Here is an 18176-nt window from a genome sequence, read left to right as displayed (position 1 = left end):
AAAACAAAAAATATGCGATCCATGCAAAGAACTCTTAAATGCTAAAGACTAAGAGATTATATGGATGGCAATTTGGATAAACAATTGCAAACTGTTCAAGAACTAGAAGATTAAATCAAATAAACGACAAACTTAACTGAAAGAAAAAGTATATTCCCTTTGGATCTAATACTAGATATGATTCAACGATTTCGAAGTATATTTGAAATTTGGGACTCATTTCTTTTTTAAGTTGATTAACCATCGTAAGCCTCGGAGAAGGTGGGATTTTAGCCCCTCTGGCAGCCTACGGTTATTTGTTCAGGTATGTATTATGGCTATCCCGAATTCTGAACGGTTGTCCTTCTTGTGTCTGGCGGCAGCTTCATATCAGTGAATTGGCCAACTTGCTTGTATAAGTTGGAGATGTTTACATTATAATAACGCTTTCTTTAGTTTAAGTTATGTCTACTGTTGCCACCTACCACACTTTCCCATCAATTGCCGGAAAAACACTGTTTTAGGTATTTTAAGCTTTATTAATAAATCATCAAAATGTTGACTTCATGGGGAATACTCTTATCGTAACCCTTTTTTTTTTACAAAAACAAAGTCTCATTTAGGAAAATATATTCATGGCCTTTGCGGTCCTTCGGCCATCAGCGATCTCTAGATTTCCGTCAGAATCGGTCGTAGCATAATTGCAGGCAAACAGGAATTTATGCTCATTATTTTGAAAGAATCTAGAAGCAGCACAGCCCACTGAGATATGTTTGCCGTGACCTACAGCCTGATAGTTGCTAGCCTTGTACTCGTTCCACCACGAGTGAAGACACGACTTCACCAACTCGTTATCCGATCGGGCATTCAAATTTCCCGTATAGCTACTTAGCGCTATGTTCTGTGCGGACCTCTTGTACTTCACAGACGCACATTCATCATGGACCACCTTGCACTGCATAATATTACCTTCCGCTAAAGTGGCCAGATCTGCGTTCCAGCGAAGCGGGAGCACCTTTGCAGGTGCACTTCGTTCCAACAATGATGAACTACGTAGGTAGTTGTGTAAGGTCAAAATATAATTAATCAAGACTGGAGTCATTTTAGCCATAAAGGGCAGCGGAGAAGTCGGGCAGTTGGCGGCCCATTCCTAATAAAATTGATAAGTAATCTGATTCTATATACGCATTTCATTCAGCCACTTACCCTGGGTAGACAGGTCGGCTTGGTGGCGATCTGTTGGGCGTTTGGAGCTGACTGTTCTCCATTGTTAGGGGTCTCTTGTCCGTTGGGAAGGATCTCTCTGCCGCTAGAAGGGATCTGTTGGCCGTAGGGAACGAACTCCCTGCCGTTAGGAGGGAACTTTGGGGTGTAAGGGAACTGTTGTCCGTTGGGGAATAACACTTGTCCATTGGGTAGAGACTGTTGTAGGTCGGGTAGAAACCCTATTCCGCCGGCTATGTATCCGCTGGGGAAAAAAGTTTTTCCGCTAACTTTGGCCAGTTTGTCGCTTTTATCTTCCTGTCCAAAAACTATCCCCAGCATCACGATAAGTGAGTATAGCGATAAACAAATCATCATGTAGAAGTACCTGAATAAAATAATATATAAAAGAAATATAGTAAGAAGATACCTATTTAAAATGAGAATATTCATATGGTTTATGTTTTCAACAGTATGTGAACTAGTTAGTTAGATCTGACTTAAGAACTTCTTTTTGATTAAAGCACAAGCAAAACTAAAACCGTTTGACTCTACTTGGGTAAATCTATATAGAATATATGTGAATGATCTTTTTATGAAAAGTTTAGATATGTTCTATGAAAATCACACTAAAACAAATTTATTGTCTACTCATATGCTTTTATATTTCCTCCGTTCAGCATGTGGTAGCGTGGCCGAGCGGTCTAAGGCGCTGGTTTAAGGCACCAGTCTCTTTGGAGGCGTGGGCTCGAATCCCACCGCTGCCAGGGTGTAGATTTTTTATTTTTTCTTAGTAAAATGTACGTAAAAAAAAAAGCTTTTTCCTTAAACATTGTCTACAATTGCAACTGTATGTTGGCCCATTTGTCAAAGCTGGCCAGCCATTTGTCAACACGAATATGTAAAATACGCAAACGCTTTTCTATGCAATTTGTTTCATACGCAGCAGCAGCAGCATCAACAGCTAGCGACATGTTGGCACTCATCTGCATAATTTAATTACATTTAACAATAACAAAGCTTGCACACACACGCACACACACGCGCACAGCCACGCGGTGCGTGCAGCGCTTTGTACACATAAGTACAAGAGCTGGGAGTACTTCCTCCCTTCATATTGCCCTTTCCGTGGCACTCTTATTCTCACTCTGTCCCTTTCTCTGTCTCTCTTCTTGCAGTTGCCGTATTACTTGTCAAGCAGCACAACAACAACAACAGCAAAAATCTCAAGTGTAGAGCGCAAGCGATGCTGGCATAAACATACACATTTGCATGACACGCCTCCTGCGCCCAACTTGTCCCATAGGTGTTGCTGCAGCTCCTGCTGCTGTTGATGCTGCTCCTGCTTTTGTTGTTGTTGTAGTTGTTTGTGCATATGCGACATTAGCGCACGCAAACAACGTACACACAATTAGAAGAATTAACAGTAGTTAAGGCAGCAACAACAACAACAACGACAAATGGCTGCCAAGTTGTGGGCCATGAGCTGGGAGTGTGGGACGGGGTAAGTAGCTGCACCGGAGTGCTGCAGGCTGTTATTGTTGTTGTTTCCCCAATGCTTGTAATTTAGTTTTCTCCCAGAGAGGGGAGAAGAGCGCGTTGCACTTTTCGTACTTCACATAGTTTCGACTTCTACAACGGCCTGTCGTCTGCCAGGACACACTTGTGGGTGTGGCGCACGGGATGTCGCCTTGTTTTGCTTAGGTGAGGCGTGGGCTGGGGGGGTTATTATGCGGCAACTTATTGGCCACAACATGCCAACTTATTAGGCAAAAGCGCAAAAGTTATAAATTGTTTTACGAGGCGCACATTGTTGCGGGTATAAATATGAGCATAACATAAGGCACAGCAAGCCGTAAAGTTAGACTGCAAGGCCAGACAGAGATGGCAACAGCCGAACAAAGTTACAGCGAAGAAGAAAAACAATGAAGGCTTTAAAACGGGACAAAAATAAGCTATTAGGTATTTTTTTTTCGATATTATTATGTGGTTAAGGTTAGCTTAGTTTCTCAATATCCTTTTACTGGGGGGACAAACTGAAATCAAAAGCTGTGCCGGCGGGAAAAATACATAAATATGAAGGTTATTTGGAAAAATATTATTTCTGTATGTTCTGATAACGGAGTAAACACCGTATTTGTTTTGACAGCTACTCAGAGAAAGTCTTTAAGGCAATAACTCTCTGTTTTTTTTTTCATATAATTTAAGACACTTTCTTTGCCTTTCAAGTAACTAAGTCAAGTTCTAATTTAAAAGTTTTTCTTTAAACTTTCAACAAATGTTCGAAAGTTGTTAGCCTGGCTTTTAGTTACGGTATTTGGTTTTCTAGTTGACCACAGCTGACTGACCGGAAATCCGCACAACACGCGCCACAAGCCAAAAATGGGCGACGTCCCGAGTCCACAGGATCTATTGTGTAATATCCGTTGACTATTATTCTAATTTGTGCCGAAAATTAAAAAGTTGCCTATGAACAACTGCCCAAAGCCACCCTCCATCTCTCTCTCTCTCTCTCACACTCACTCTGCTGCGGTCTCTTTTCTGGTGGTTTTTTGTGTGTACTCAGCAAAATTTCATGCAAAATAGAACCCAAAAGTAAAAAACAAAAAAGAAAAAACAACGGTATGCCTTTTTCAATAGGGACACCAACGGCTGGGATCCTTTGCTGTTTTTGTATTCGAAATAAAGCAACCGCATCAACAAAAATACCAAAGCAGCAGAAAATACTCATAATATGCACACTATACGAAATAAATAGAAATATGAAAAAAGAGCATAAAAAAATTAACATATAAATTAGCACAGCAGACAAAAAGACTGAGCGAAACGAAGGGATGGGGCAGGCTTTTGTTTTGTTGCATAAATTTGGCAATTAAAAATATTTTTCGTGCTACACTGTTCTTTTCCCTCACTCGACCGCATTTCGTTGGCTGTTCCAGAAAAACTTTCATTAAATGTGCCTGCAAATATTGCCCAACACTATGTTTGGGTAGTGTTGAAGAAGCAGCATTGTTTCCTTTTAAATTGCTAGCCCATTCTTCGAGTTGCCTGCACCCTAACCTAACAAGAGCTCGTCAGCTGGCATATTCGCATCATTTAAAAGTCGTCTCACTTTTCCTCCTCCACACATCCCCCCACACACACATACATACATATGCAAACTGCTGACACCTTTGAAAAATTTTCACGCTAATAAAATACAAAACATGCCAGTCAGAACTGAGGGAGATAGCGCGAAAAGCGTGACCCAGCCACACACAGAGTGGGAGCGAGATATAGGCGATAAAGTCAAAGCATAAAGCTTCAACGTTGACAATTCTCGGCTGCGGCACTGGGTCAGGGGAAAGGGGTGCGAAGGCAGGGGCAGAAGCCAGCAAAAGCCAGGAGCTGAGGAGTATCACTCCCCAAGCTGATGTTTTGTATTTTTCGCCTCATTTTTGTCAGCCACACAACAGAAAAGAAAGAAAAGAAAAGAAAGGAAGAGAGCTGAAGAGAACGATTTTTCTGAAATTTGTTTTAATGCCGCGCACATTTATGCTTTTCTTTACAACATCTTTTCAGTTTTTCTTTACCCCTTATTGTGTTACATTTGTGCAGCGACAGCAGTAAAAACGCTGCTTTTTCCGTCTCCCCGCTCCCCACTCGCCATTCCCATTCCCCTTAAGCGAACCGCAACTTGTGCAACATCATAAACCCATTTGCGTTTTTAATTAGTAACAGCGCGTTGCCAGAATGCCAGGACATTGGTCAGGGATATGCGTGTGGAGCCGCGCCGCGGGTGGCGGGACTTTCACAATCTAGATGTCACACAGTCGCAGTCGCAGTCTCAGTCTCAGTCGCAGTCCCAGTTGCAGTTACTTTGTGTGTGCAAAAAAATAAATGACCATGCAAAATTTGTGCTGGGGCGACAAGACTGTAGCGCAGCGAATGGCAACTGATAGGAATTTTGCGGGGGAGGCAGATGCGGACGATGCGGAGAACACTCGAAAAGTGGAACAAATAAGGTAAAAATTTTTAATTGCCGCAGCAAAAGAGAAGCAAACGCAGAAAAATTGTTGCAGCTAAAATTATTATTAAGTTGCGTTTTTTGTGGTCAGTCGGGTATGCGAGTAGAACTGCTCACTGAGTCAGTCAGTCACTCAGACAGTCACTCAGTCAGTCAGTCAGTCACTCAGTCAGTCAGTCACTCACACAGTCACACAGTTGGAGTCCACGAAACTAGCCGGCGGGAGAGTTGGTGCAACCTGCGCTGCAGCGGCAACAAAGTTGAATAGTTAAAAGCGCAACTTTTTTCATTCATGCGAAACAGTTTTTTGAATTGATGGCCAGCAATTTGGGGCAATAACCGCTGCCGGCAGTCGGATAGCCAAAAAGATGTGCTCATATAAAGTAGTAACTGATGATGTTATCAGACCAAGTGCAGGCTGTCAATGAAATGGTATTTGCTTGTTTCCTCGATCCATTTACTGGATTATTCAAAACGAGCTTAGAATTGAACTTGGAGTAATTGCGGGATTTACGGATCTTTCTATCACATAACTGCGATAAACACAATAAGTAAGGGGAGTCCTCTAGTCGGCACTATAAGATAGATACGCAGGAATATAAAGTTTATGCTGCGTCTGTGCTTCTTCAGCCTGTTGCCTTATTCTTTTGTGCTGGGCTTTGTATTTATTGACCGATTTTTATTAATTTTGAATTCCCAAGGGAAGGTATACAAAAATAAAAATATGTTGGTTCTCTTTGTACAACACGAAAGACTGCAATCGAATTTGGCGTATCTAGCCCGATTTTCTGAAAACATTTAAAACTAACTTATACTGGAGTTCGAGATCGAAGCGAATGCATCTAAATATATATACAGACAGACGAACGGAAGGACAGACATGGAGTCGCATTCGCCGCGACTTTAGATGGTGATTAGTAATGGAGATGCTTCCTTCTGCCTAATACACACACTTGCACAAAACCTTTTTACCCTTTGTACCGACATAAAAAAAACGACTGGCTTTCATTATTTCAAGTTGTCTTACCAATTGAATTTCTGTTTATAACTATATATTCAGACCACAGCCACAGCACAATAAAAACTTATGCAGTTCCACTCATGCGGTCCGTCTTATAAAAAATTGAAACTCCATATCTAATCGAATATTTCATCTTTTGGTTACGTATACTTAATGTACTTATATCCAGCAAATTGGTTTCACCTTCGTAATAATAATTTCTAATTTTCTTACATAGGTATATGCACATCTGTATATGTTAATATCCAATTAGAATATTTTCACATTAAAAAAATCATATTCCTAAGCTAATCAGTTCCGGTTATATTTTAAAGTCAACAGGAAAGGTTAACAAAATATGTAGATTTGTATAATCTCTTTATGTATTTATGTTTCTGTCCCCAAGGCTCTTTAATAATTTTGGGATCCCAAAAGACCAAGTCCATTCAATCATCTATATATATATTTTTAAATATTTTAAATGTTGTCCTTCTCTGCAATTCTCATAAATTAAAGTAGGCTCTCTCTGGCCCTATCTCTTTCTCTGTCAAAATTGGTTATGTCTTATCTTTCTTTTATCTCTGAAGCTAATTCTATATCTTCTTTTTTTCAGATATATTTTTATAACAAATTTCCTACTCTGATAATTAATTACATTATAAAAATCACGGGTGATGATTTGAGTTTTTGGGTAAGTACACATATATACATTTTTATAAATATATACCTCTTAATATTAATACATAATTCCCTTTAAATGTGTCTGTAAATATTTTAAAGTAAATATTTGGGATGTAAAAACTACCCAAACGAAGAGCATCGTTTTTATATAGAAATTTTGGTGTAGTTGAATTGAAATTTTAATCGATATATTAGTGGACAAGTCTAAAGTAATATTGGCGTGATTTATGGGTGTGCTTGTCATTTAGAAATTTGATTTTTCGACAATAGTATGAAATAAATAATTGCATTATTTGCGAAAATTCGTAAAATTGTATATAAGAACACAAGCTGAAGTAATATCAATACTATGCCACTCGTAACCTAATCGATTAGCTACGGTCGATTTCATAATTTTATAAACAAATTTTATCGCGTAGCCCTCGCAGGGCTCAATTGCCTTTGCTTTGGTTCTTTGTTGTTTGTTGCTATAGCCTTTTGGCAATGTATTGAAAAGTAAATAATGCAATTTGCTACGCAAAAATCGCAGCCACGGAGAGTACGGAGCTCGGTCTGAGGGAGAGCTCGGGGCATTGTTATGGTTGTCTTTGTCTGGGCTGCTGCAGTCAAGCAATTATGTAATTTTTAATAGTCGTCGACTTCGGGGCAAAGCGTTACGCAATTTATGAGGAGGGACCTGCACGGGGCGCGGAATGCTTGTAAAAGTCAAAGCATAATTTATTATTGTCAGTCGGAGCAGAAGAAAAGTGACGAACAAGGGCAAAGCCACCCTCAGAATAAAATGATGAAAAACGATTAAAATGCGTCAAAATGTAATAAAAGCAGCTGCAACTGGAGGCCAGCAGAGGGCGCATGTGAGTGTGTGTGTAGGTGGAGCAAGGACACAGGACACAGAGCACCGACCCGTCGACCCGTCGACCCATGCACCCCACGAACCATCCTCGACTGGGAACTGCAAGCGAGTGACTTACTTGACGTCGCTGCTGATGTGACACGTGCAACGCTTCACGGATTTCGCAGCGCACTCACGTCCCGGACTCTGTACTCGACTCTGGACTCCATCCCCGGCTCAGTAACGATTCCGGGTATTCCGGCATGTGTTAATTGTGATGCTGTTCTGCAGGCTGCTGTCAATTGGCCCTTGGCGAACACAGCAGCGCGAAGAGAAAGGAACTCCTCTCACTCTCCCCCCCGCGCCGATCTACTCGTACGTGCAACGCCCCCGCACGGTGCGGAGCGTAGTATTCGAATAATATATGGCTTGTATATTACGCCAACAGATGGGACTGGGACTAGGACTGGGACTGAGTATGAAGCTGGCGCTGCCACTGGGACGGCTGGTTACCGGCACGGACACATAAACTAGCGGAACTCCGGGCCGGCGCTCGGAACAGGGGAAAGTATTTGCGATTGCCGGGCAAAGCGTTTAGTGCTCCACATTGGTCATGTCCATAAAGTTGTGGGTTTAATAGCTGCCAAATAAAAAGCGTTGAAGCGTTTGGCAAGAAATTTTATATATATATACATACTGATTTTTTTACGATTGCTGATTTTAATGATTTCCATTTCAAAATTGCAGCAAGGGTAAAATAAAACTCCCATGAGGCAAAGGGATGATGATTTTCTTAAGATTTTTACGGTTTCCTTTAAATTCCATAAATTCGTGCATTGACAAAGTGAAAAGTAATGCTAATTATGTAATTTAAGAGATTCGTAAATAATAATAGCGATATTAATTATAAAATACTTGTGTAATAATCGTTAGATTGTTATTACTTTTATTTTTATTATTATTATTATTATTTATTATAATTTATTATTGGTATTATTTTTATTTAATATAATGTTTTTATATTTCTCATTAGAATTATCATTACAGTTATTAAATATTGTTAATTAATTTTATTACTACTTATTATTCTCATCATTATTACTATCATAAAAACTTAATTATAATTATTATTTTAAGTTACTTCTTATTAAATCGCGGTGGGACTATGAGAGAGCCCGAGGATTCGAACCCTGGACCCTCTTGCTAATTTGCCTATAGGCAATCTTCCTATTGATAATATGCTAGATATTATTAGTAATTTAATTTAAATGTTATTAGTATAAAACATTTACTAAACTCTCTTTGCATCAGGTGTCAGCGTTTTCGTTGAACTTTTCGAATTAATGGACAGGTGTTCATATCTTCTTTGGCGGATTATCACGCTGATTCAGTTGAAAAGGAAAATTAAACAATTTGGTAGAAGTTCTCCATTCTCGCTTGCCCTAGCTTTCTGGATAAATAATCAATTGCGTCGCTTTGATTTAAACTTCGATGCGTCCAACAATGCCCTTGACTTTTCTTTGCAACGGCACAAAAGCACATTTAAAGTTTTATTTGTGTTTACATCCACATAACTTGGGCCGAAATATAAAAAATGTGGAGAAGATCGAAAAACGGAAACCCCATATAACAATATTAAGAACTATAAGAACAACAACAACAACAACAATAATAACTTTTTGTATACAATCGAATGCCAACAGACGCACTCCCTTGAGAAGTTGCCCCGTTGATGCCAAATGGACGCTGGGAACTGGAACCACACAAAGTAATTGATTGTTTATAGCAATACAATTTATGTGGCACAATTTGATGTGTGTATGTAACGGTCGCTGGCTGCTAGGCGGAGCAGGGGAAAAGGAAGGGGGAGGTCTGTTACAAAATATTGACCATTTGCTAAACGATAATTCAAAATGTTAAATCGACAATTTCAATTTGAAGCGAACAACTCGCCGACTCCCTGGGGCTGAGTACACGTACATACATATAGAATAAATGTACATGCATATATATATTTATATACATACACACACGCATGTGTCTGTCTTGTAAATATAAACATAAACTCTACACTTAACAAAGGCGCGTAGATGTGCCCCACACTTGGTCCCCCATACTCAAGAGTTTTAAAAAATCAATCGAACGTGTAATAAAATGCATTTTTGCAATGCTTCTTTCCTTTGTCACTTACCGCACTCCTCGTCCTGCATTTCATTAAAATAAAAACGAGAAACTGAGAGTTCGTTGGCACGCCGAAGATTTTATACCCTTCAAGTCATTTGCCATGGTGTAGCTCGTAAGTAATGAGTTCGATGATAACATGTTGCTGCTGCTATAACAGCTATATAATATAGTGGTCCGATCCGGCCGATGTACTGCCTGCAACATAAAGGCGGAGCTCTGCAAACTTTCAATATGATTGCTTTAAAATTGAGAGAATAGTTCGTATAGAAACAGACGGACGGAAAGACATACCTACATCAACTCGACGGCTGATCTATAATGTATGTACATATGTGTACCTATTGGGGTCGAAGATGTCTCCTTCTATGCGTTACACATTGTATTACAGAACTATAATACCCTGCAAAAGGGTATAAAAACACACACACACATGTGTAGACTTAGCCGGCACCCAATCAGTCCCCGCCTAGTCCCAGTCTGAGACCCCGTCTGCCTATTGGGGGCTTGCATTTACCCTTTTGCACTTTGGGGTTCAATTGCTGTATAAATGTTGGCCAGTAGTCGTTGGGGTCGTGGCTTGTAAAATAAAAAAAAAAACCACACAGTTGCGAGCATTAAAAAAAAATAGACTCCATGTAATGGTCATTGTTGTTTTTGTTGTGTATTTTTACAAGCAATTTAAACAATCTGTTTGCTGCGGGTTTAGCTTAACATGCATGTAAACACGGCGCAGGGATTTTAAAGCTCAAAGCTGTTGTGATTTTAAATTTATGCAATAAATAAAATATTTAAATTATGCACTTTTTTTCTGCATATTTAAACTATTCATTTTTTTCTGATAGTAATTTATCAATAACAATAGAAGTAATATGCAAATTTATGGTAAATTTGATAAATAAAATTAAAATAAAAAAATGTTAGTCTTGAATACAAATATGTTTGCAATTTGCCTTTGGCAAAAATAAATAATTAACTTAAAAACACATTTTAATATTGATTTTGTATGATAAAACTAATTAATTAATACGTTTAAAATATTGCAATTATACTTGTTATTTCATTTCTTGTTACTCTTTATATTTTTTTTGAGCAGGAAGCTGAACATAAATAATATTTTTTTACATTATAATTGTTTTTGTGATTATTTCATATTATTTCATTCATAAGAATATCTTTAATACCGCTTCACTTAAGTATCTAATAGCTTTTCAACTAGTCAGTTTTTATTTTGATTCTATTGGTCTACAAATAAGAATGTTAACTATCATCTAGAATACATCTTAATTGTTGTCTTAAGCATGTGCTATCCGCGGCTTGTCTTGAACCCAATCAGAAGCCAAAGCTATTCACACGCTGCCTGTTAACTGATATGCCAAGTTGGTAATTTGCTTATGCTTTTCCCTCTACGCATAATTATGGATTATTAAAACTCAATTAAATGTTGTAGCTTTTTTGGCAATGACTGAGTTGTGCACGTTTCTATTTTTATAAGACCTAAAAAAAGGCGCGGAGCTTGGGTTGCGGGAGGCACCCACAAAAAAGCTGGCAAAGCACCTGCCCTCCAACAGCTGCTGACTGACCCCAACCTGACCAACTGGGTAATATCTAGTCACACATTTTCCTGCTGCTTTTGGGTTTCTTATTTTAGTAGGTGTGTGTTGCTTTGTGTTTTGGAGCTTTGATTTCGCTGTGCTTCATAATTATTATTTAATTTTGATTAATGATTTGTGTAATGCGGCGATTAAAACGTGACTTTGTATGAAATCGCAAGGCAGCCAAGTTCGACAGGCAGACCGACTGGTGAAAAAGTTATTGGACTGTGAAACCGCCAGACGATGGATTCATAGAATCGCAGCGAGTCAGGTAGGTAGGGGGATATTTGCCGGAATAGGAGCAGCTTTAGTCAATATATACTGCTGTTGTTGTTAATATTGTTGTATTTTTCTCCTGCTGCCTCATTCGTCAGCGTCGCCCATAAAGTCTATAAAACGCTTTCTGATTGTAAACAATACAGACGATTTAATATTGTGCGCTCGTTGACTCGACTCGACTTGACGATTGGACTCCCTAGTTCCACTCGATTCTCCAGCTCCCAGCGGAAACTTCAAATAAGCAAACAACACGCTGAGCACGCCGCGTACCAGGAATCAGCACAAAACATTTTAGGTTAACGGCGTCCGACTAACAGATACCCTGTTTCCATGTTTCTTTGTTATATTCACTGGAACTGAAATAAATCCCTTCTCTATTTCTACCCCCATATAGTTGGATCGAGTTCTTTGAATAAATATAAATAAATATAAGTAATATTATATTGTTATATGAGTTAACTTAAGCATGTCACAAGCTTACTTAATTGTCGATCATACCCTCTCCACTTGCACAGTTGTACATGGCATACAGAAATGAACAAAAAGTTGAATTGAAACGCATGTGCGCAGTGGATTCACAAGGGGAAGGGGCAGAGTTTTTCTGTGTATGTGAATGAAAATGAAAAAAGTTTAAGTTTAATTTGAAATGGCAAAAAACTCGACAGTAAACGAGCAAATGCTGAAAAAAAAATGGATAGGTTAAAAGTGATGAAAAGCCAGACCCTGGACTAGGAACGCGAGCAAGAGGTATGCGTTGTCAGAGGGCTTATTGGCAGCTGGATGTTAGAAGTATTTAGCAATAACAATCTAAAAAGTCAGCCAAGAAGAGTGTTGAGTGCCACCAAAAAGAGAAAAACAAAAAGTTGAAAATGGTAGAAAGAGTTTTAAAATTGAGCTTAGAGGAGAGATGTTATTTTAATAAAATATAAGCAAATAGTTGTATGATATTAAAGAATATATTGTGGAAGGCTTATGACAATTTGCTTAGAAAAAATTGCAAATACATACCTGTGTATGTACATATAAATGTTAATTCATATAAGTTATAAGTTTGTATGTGTGCATTTATATACATATGTATGCATGATTGCTTTCTTATAACAACTAAGTAAACTTTATATAATAACAGAGCTGCGTTAGAAAAATTAAAAAAAGTAGTATTGCAGCCTTCCTATGCTATTCTCATGAATTGAAATAAATAATTTAAGTTTTCTAATTTACTTTATTGTTGCATGTGCATATATATGTGTGTATGAATGTATTTGTATATATGTATATTTGTTTGTGTGTCAACAATAAAATCCAGCAATAGGTTGTATAGATATAATTTAATATAAAGGGACCTGAAGCATTGTAACGAAAATGAATTTATGTTTTAAACATTGTGAGTTTAAAAAATAGTTTTCTCTGCTTACTTCCTGCTATCGATTTGAGGCTCGGGCCCATATTTTTTGTATATTTCTAACTGCTGGCTGGCATGCGAAGAGGCAACTTGCAATCAAAGCAGACCATTAAAGTGCACTTTAAGACCGACTGAGTGCCGTTTGGTCGGCTTGGGCTTTAAGAGGTTTTGAGCGTCTTTTGGCTTTTGGTGAGCCATAAATAATAATCATGACAATATTTAGCCCAAGGCAATGTGAACTGTTCGCTCGATTTGAGGGCTCAGCATCTCTTCTAGGCACCGACAACTGTTGAGGCGTCCTTTGTTTTTTGCCGCCGCGCCGCCGTTGACAACGGCCAAGTTTCGAGCTGGGCCTGAGAGCTGCAGGGCTCGTACTAGAATTTGAGCCAGCTACTGCCTGCTTATCAAAATCGCATTGCTGGCGCATCAAAGCGAAGAATGCTAGCTAAAAATTGTTGAAAGAATAAAAGCAACGTGAAACTGAAATGAAACTTACACTTTTTAGCAACAAAGCAATGGCAGCAAAGCCAACAACACAAAACGAGACACTAACAAAAAAAATGCAGTTTGGTCGTCGGCATAGCCACAATTCTTGACATTCGTTGGCGAGATTAATGCGCCTTTGGTTGCAGCCGCCAGTTTCCAGCCGACAGTCGGAAAGGGCCTACAGTTCAGTGGCCAGTTTCCCCTAGCCAGGGCCAGAGATGCTGGCCAAAGTTTTTTGGCCGACGCTTGCATTGTCCGACCTGCGGCCTCGTCCTCGGTCATGGGCTCTGGTTGCGCAACACGAGGAAGATGGAGAAGCAGCCGGGGCTGAAATTGCTGAGAAGGGAGAGTGAGAGGCAGACACAGCCTTCCACAAATTGTTAAAAATAATTTATATTAAAACGCAGCATAAAGACAGAGCAATGAAATTGTGCAAACAATTCAAAGTCGCGCCGTGCAGATGCACTGAGAAATGTGCAGCCAGATGCAGTTCGGATAGATTTTGTTTTTATGGAGGGTAACCGAATCTCAGCCCTGGCCTGGAGTAGCCGCAAACAAATGTCCAAATGATATTTTGTCATAATAAATGGCACAACTATGATTATTTATGACTCCGAGCAACAATTCCGAAATGCGATCGCTGCTCGCAGTCAATTTAAGTCTCATAATCAGCAAAAAACTGCAAACAAGCAGCAAAACAACAGAACAAACAGCAAAAAAAAACCCAAACAAAAAGTGGAAAAAAACTTCGGTCATGATTTCGATTTCTTGCTTGGCTCAGCTCAATGGCATAATTTATAGTGCCCGGTATATTGAATAGCGCTTGGATGAGTTGCACTTGGGCCTGGACTAAGGCCGTAGCCGATGCTGCTGCTGCTGCTGTAATCAAACTAGAACCGGACTGGAGACGGACACGGAGATGGAGACAGAGCTGCAGTTGAAATTGTGACTTAAGCCACGAACTTGGTGCATTTCTTTGCCTTGCTTTGATTTGGCCAGCTAACGTTTCTTTTAGTACCGCGATTTTATTGCCAATTGCAGTTGATTGTTGTAAGGCATCATTAGAGGCACCTAAATCAAACAGTTTGTGCACCACAACAATATGATTGTTGCCATAATAATGCTGCACTAGTTTAAAGCAATGCATACTAATTCACAAGGCATTTAAAATGCATTTAAATGTTGCATATCCGTTATCTGATTTCTATTTACTATACAAAAAATATGGCTTGCCACGAAAAAAAAAGAGAAATGCAATATATACATACTTCAAATGATTTTAGTTATTTATCTAAATTTAAATTGTATTTTGCACGTATTTTTTAACTACTTAATTTTTTCACACTAGTTAATTTAATTTTTTTTTGTTTGCCATACTTTTATTACTTTCGTTTAAATAGACTATATTTAAATTTATCTTAAATTATTTGTACTTTATACTATGCCAACTATTCGACAGCAATTCAAAACCAATCTACGTAAAATCGATTGAAAACTCATCAAATCATAAATACTTCTACCAAAAAGAAATGTATAATTATAACACTTTCCACGCGAACAGCCGCACAGAAACAACTCACACCCCCGGCGGCTTATTCATCCCATTGTCTATGCCGGATTGGTCCCAACTAAACCCCACAAAGCACGCACTTCAAAAGGAATTCGTATTATTTATTATTGAGCGCTAAGTGGAGAGAAGCGACGGCTCATAACTGTAGTAAATAACTTGGCCAGGTTGTAAATATTAATAACTCGAGTCCAACTCCACGAAGGGGGCGCCACACTGGAATAGAGGCTGACTCGCTGGCAGCAAATGGGACATAATACCCCCAAGTTGAGGAACCAATTAAGCGCATTTCAAGTGCTACGAAAATAACGCCATGTAATAATAAGGTGACGATGCGTACAGTTTGAAATGAGGGAGCCCTACAGCAGAATCCCAACTCAAACCTTTCGCCCATTACATAATATAGACAATGAGATGGGCAACGGCATTGGGACAGGGCAGGAACTGGAACAATGGGAGCTGACATTAAAAAGCGACGCGTGCACCAAAATTAAAAATAGACACTCGTCGGCAGAGGGAAGGGAAACGCGACTCACTCGACGCCGTCGGCAACATAAATTAGGCGTTCCAATAGGCAGAGGGTGGTTGAGCTGCGGGGGAAACGATGAACAGCTGCTCTTCAGAGTGTGTATTGAACTGCAGCACATTTTAATTAAAAATGATTTTAAAACGAAAAAGAAAAAAAAACCAGCACATGGGAAATTTGTAGCAGTTGCAAGCGCAGTCCATCGAAAACCAGGTGAATGCCATTGTAATGCGGCAAGTGAACTCTAGTATGTGCAGCTATATACCGCAGCCGGCGCACTCATTGCCAACCAAAATGAAAGTAGATTCTCATGTCCAAGCTAAGGAAAAAAAAAACGCTAAGAATAGGCTGAACCCGCACATGACCCAACAAATGTGCCACATCTCAAAAAGTAGGAGATTCGGGCGAGCAACGTAAAAGTTAAATTTATAATATCACGTCCACTCTGTCCAGGGCTCATTTCTTTCAAATGCATAGGAAAATTCTAAAAGAAAAAAGAAAAAAAAACGGCTGGGCTTGAGCGTGGCATGCGAATTGCATGCTGAAACTTTGGGTCGCGGGTGGGGCACAGCTTAGATTTGGAAGCAAGCTGCACGACTCGAACGGTTTTGATGAATGCGACGGGACGGTACCCAACAGAGCCGCCCAACTGCAAGTCTGGCTGCCACCTGTGGGACTCGGGACTCCAGAGCGGAGCATTCGCCTGATTGCTGAAATTCACGCGAACAGACCACAGATCCCGAACCGTTGCGACCGAAGTTATGAGCTTTAGTTTTAGTTTTAGTTAAAAGGTTTCGCTGGGCCTCATAAACAAATTTTGCCGGCCATAGCCAGAGCCAAAGCAATGGGAAAGTAATTTAAATGCAGCACAGTGCAGGCAAATTGTGGCCATTTAATGAGCGATTAGAGCGGCGGCGGCGACGGCGGCGTTCGCCACATCGATGGCGACCAGGCACGACAACGACTACGACAACAACAAATCACTGGGTCCGGGGACCGGGAGAGACAGCTGGACGCCCTGGACGGATCGTTGGCGAGCCATTTGGCAATAAGTTCGAGATGCCGTTATGATTTGAGTTAAGGTCTCACTCGCTTGTGGCTCTTGCAGCTTGTCAAATTTGTTGCAACGCTTCGAAATAGTTTACAAGTTATGCCACATCGAAGAACTGATGAGTGCAGCGTTAATTTCCGCTATTTGCCAAAAATTTTAATATATACCGGCGAGCCCCTATTTAAATGATTCCAAAAATTTATTTAAAGTAGAAACTAGAATAAAGCTAGTAAAAGATAGAGAACATGAAAGGCGAAGCAAATCTACTTAATACATTTTATTTATCTCTCAATTAGCTGCTTATGAACCAAAAAGCTAACTAAAAAGCCTTTGCCTTCAAAAGATATAACACCTTTTCTCTGAGCTAAGTTTCAAGACGCGTTTATCCACATCTTAGTTGTAGAATAGCTTTTTCCGAGTCGATAAAAATCTATTTTGGTGTTGGCTCTGATTGGCAAAGCCCTTAACATGGATTGTTCCCATGTCGCCGCGGTGGCTTCATTTGCCGTTAGCTGAACCATTAAACCTCTGGTTGATTACCACGCCCACACACACACTATGGGAATGAGATTGAAGTTTAGAGAAGCTGCCATCAGGCGCATAGCTCAATACTGCTCTGTTCAGGCACCACACACGACCGTCTAAATTACCAGAAAAAGCTACGACACGATGAATAAGAAGCGGCAGAGGACAAGAACGTGGCGCACTTTTTAAATTAAAAACTAAAATCGATTGACATTCAATTTAGGAAGGCAACAACAGCTCCCGACAGACTGCGCCTTGGCTTGAGCCTGGAGCTTGGCGCATGGAGCATTGCGGATAAAGAAATGGGGAGTGGAAGATGTCTTCGTCGTATCTCAAGTCAACATTTGTCGCTATAAATTTGCCACTGCGCAACTTTGCACATTTCCTTGACTTGGCCGTCGATGCGTGTGCGTGCGTAAGATTTAGCCGAGAGTCGAAGAGCTTCAGCGGTGCAGAGCTGACGAGCTCTTAGCTGTTAACTGGAAACTGGTAGCAGTCAGTGTGTATGCCATTTCCTTCCTAACGACAACCTTGCCAGCAACCGACGACGACGACATTCAATACACGCTGACATGTGTGCCAGGCCAGAAGTTGCCTGTCTGCCTGCCTCACTGGGTCTTTACTGGGCATGTGTATCTTCTGCCATGTGGCTTTCCGCCAAGTCGCGTGCAAATTTTGTGACACTTCACCCACGGGAGCGCTGCCAGTCTCTAGCTTCCCGCTCTATTAATGTTGGCTGACGCTACACTGACGCTGACAAACTGTTCGAGAATCAATTTTGAAGCAAGTAACTTTAAGCTAAAATGACACTAGCTGAGAATAAATAAAGTTTTTACAGAATTTGGGGAACAGTCAAAAAAAGT

The 18176-nt window shown here is 39.9% G+C and overlaps 1 protein-coding gene and 1 non-coding gene across 2 annotated transcripts; one reads left to right on the top strand and one right to left on the bottom strand.

The window, feature by feature from the left end:
* Positions 1-497: 497 nt before the first annotated feature.
* LOC115769411 lies at positions 498-6298 on the bottom strand. Its single transcript, XM_030714217.1, has 3 exons — positions 6216-6298; positions 1186-1570; positions 498-1129 (listed from the first exon to the last, which is right to left on the bottom strand). The coding sequence occupies exons 2-3, from the start codon at positions 1558-1560 to the stop codon at positions 599-601; spliced, it is 906 nt and encodes a 301-aa protein (XP_030570077.1). The 5' UTR covers positions 1561-1570; positions 6216-6298; the 3' UTR covers positions 498-598.
* On the top strand, positions 1868-1949 carry Trnal-aag. The gene has a single exon. It is a non-coding gene; the product is annotated as a tRNA-Leu (tRNA).
* Positions 6299-18176: the final 11878 nt, after the last annotated feature.

This window comes from Drosophila novamexicana, unplaced genomic scaffold (assembly GCF_003285875.2).
Source record: "Drosophila novamexicana strain 15010-1031.04,08,12 unplaced genomic scaffold, DnovRS2.1 tig00004554-arrow-pilon, whole genome shotgun sequence".
Lineage (NCBI taxonomy): Eukaryota > Metazoa > Arthropoda > Insecta > Diptera > Drosophilidae > Drosophila > Drosophila novamexicana.
This window is presented reverse-complemented; position numbering and strand designations above follow the sequence as displayed.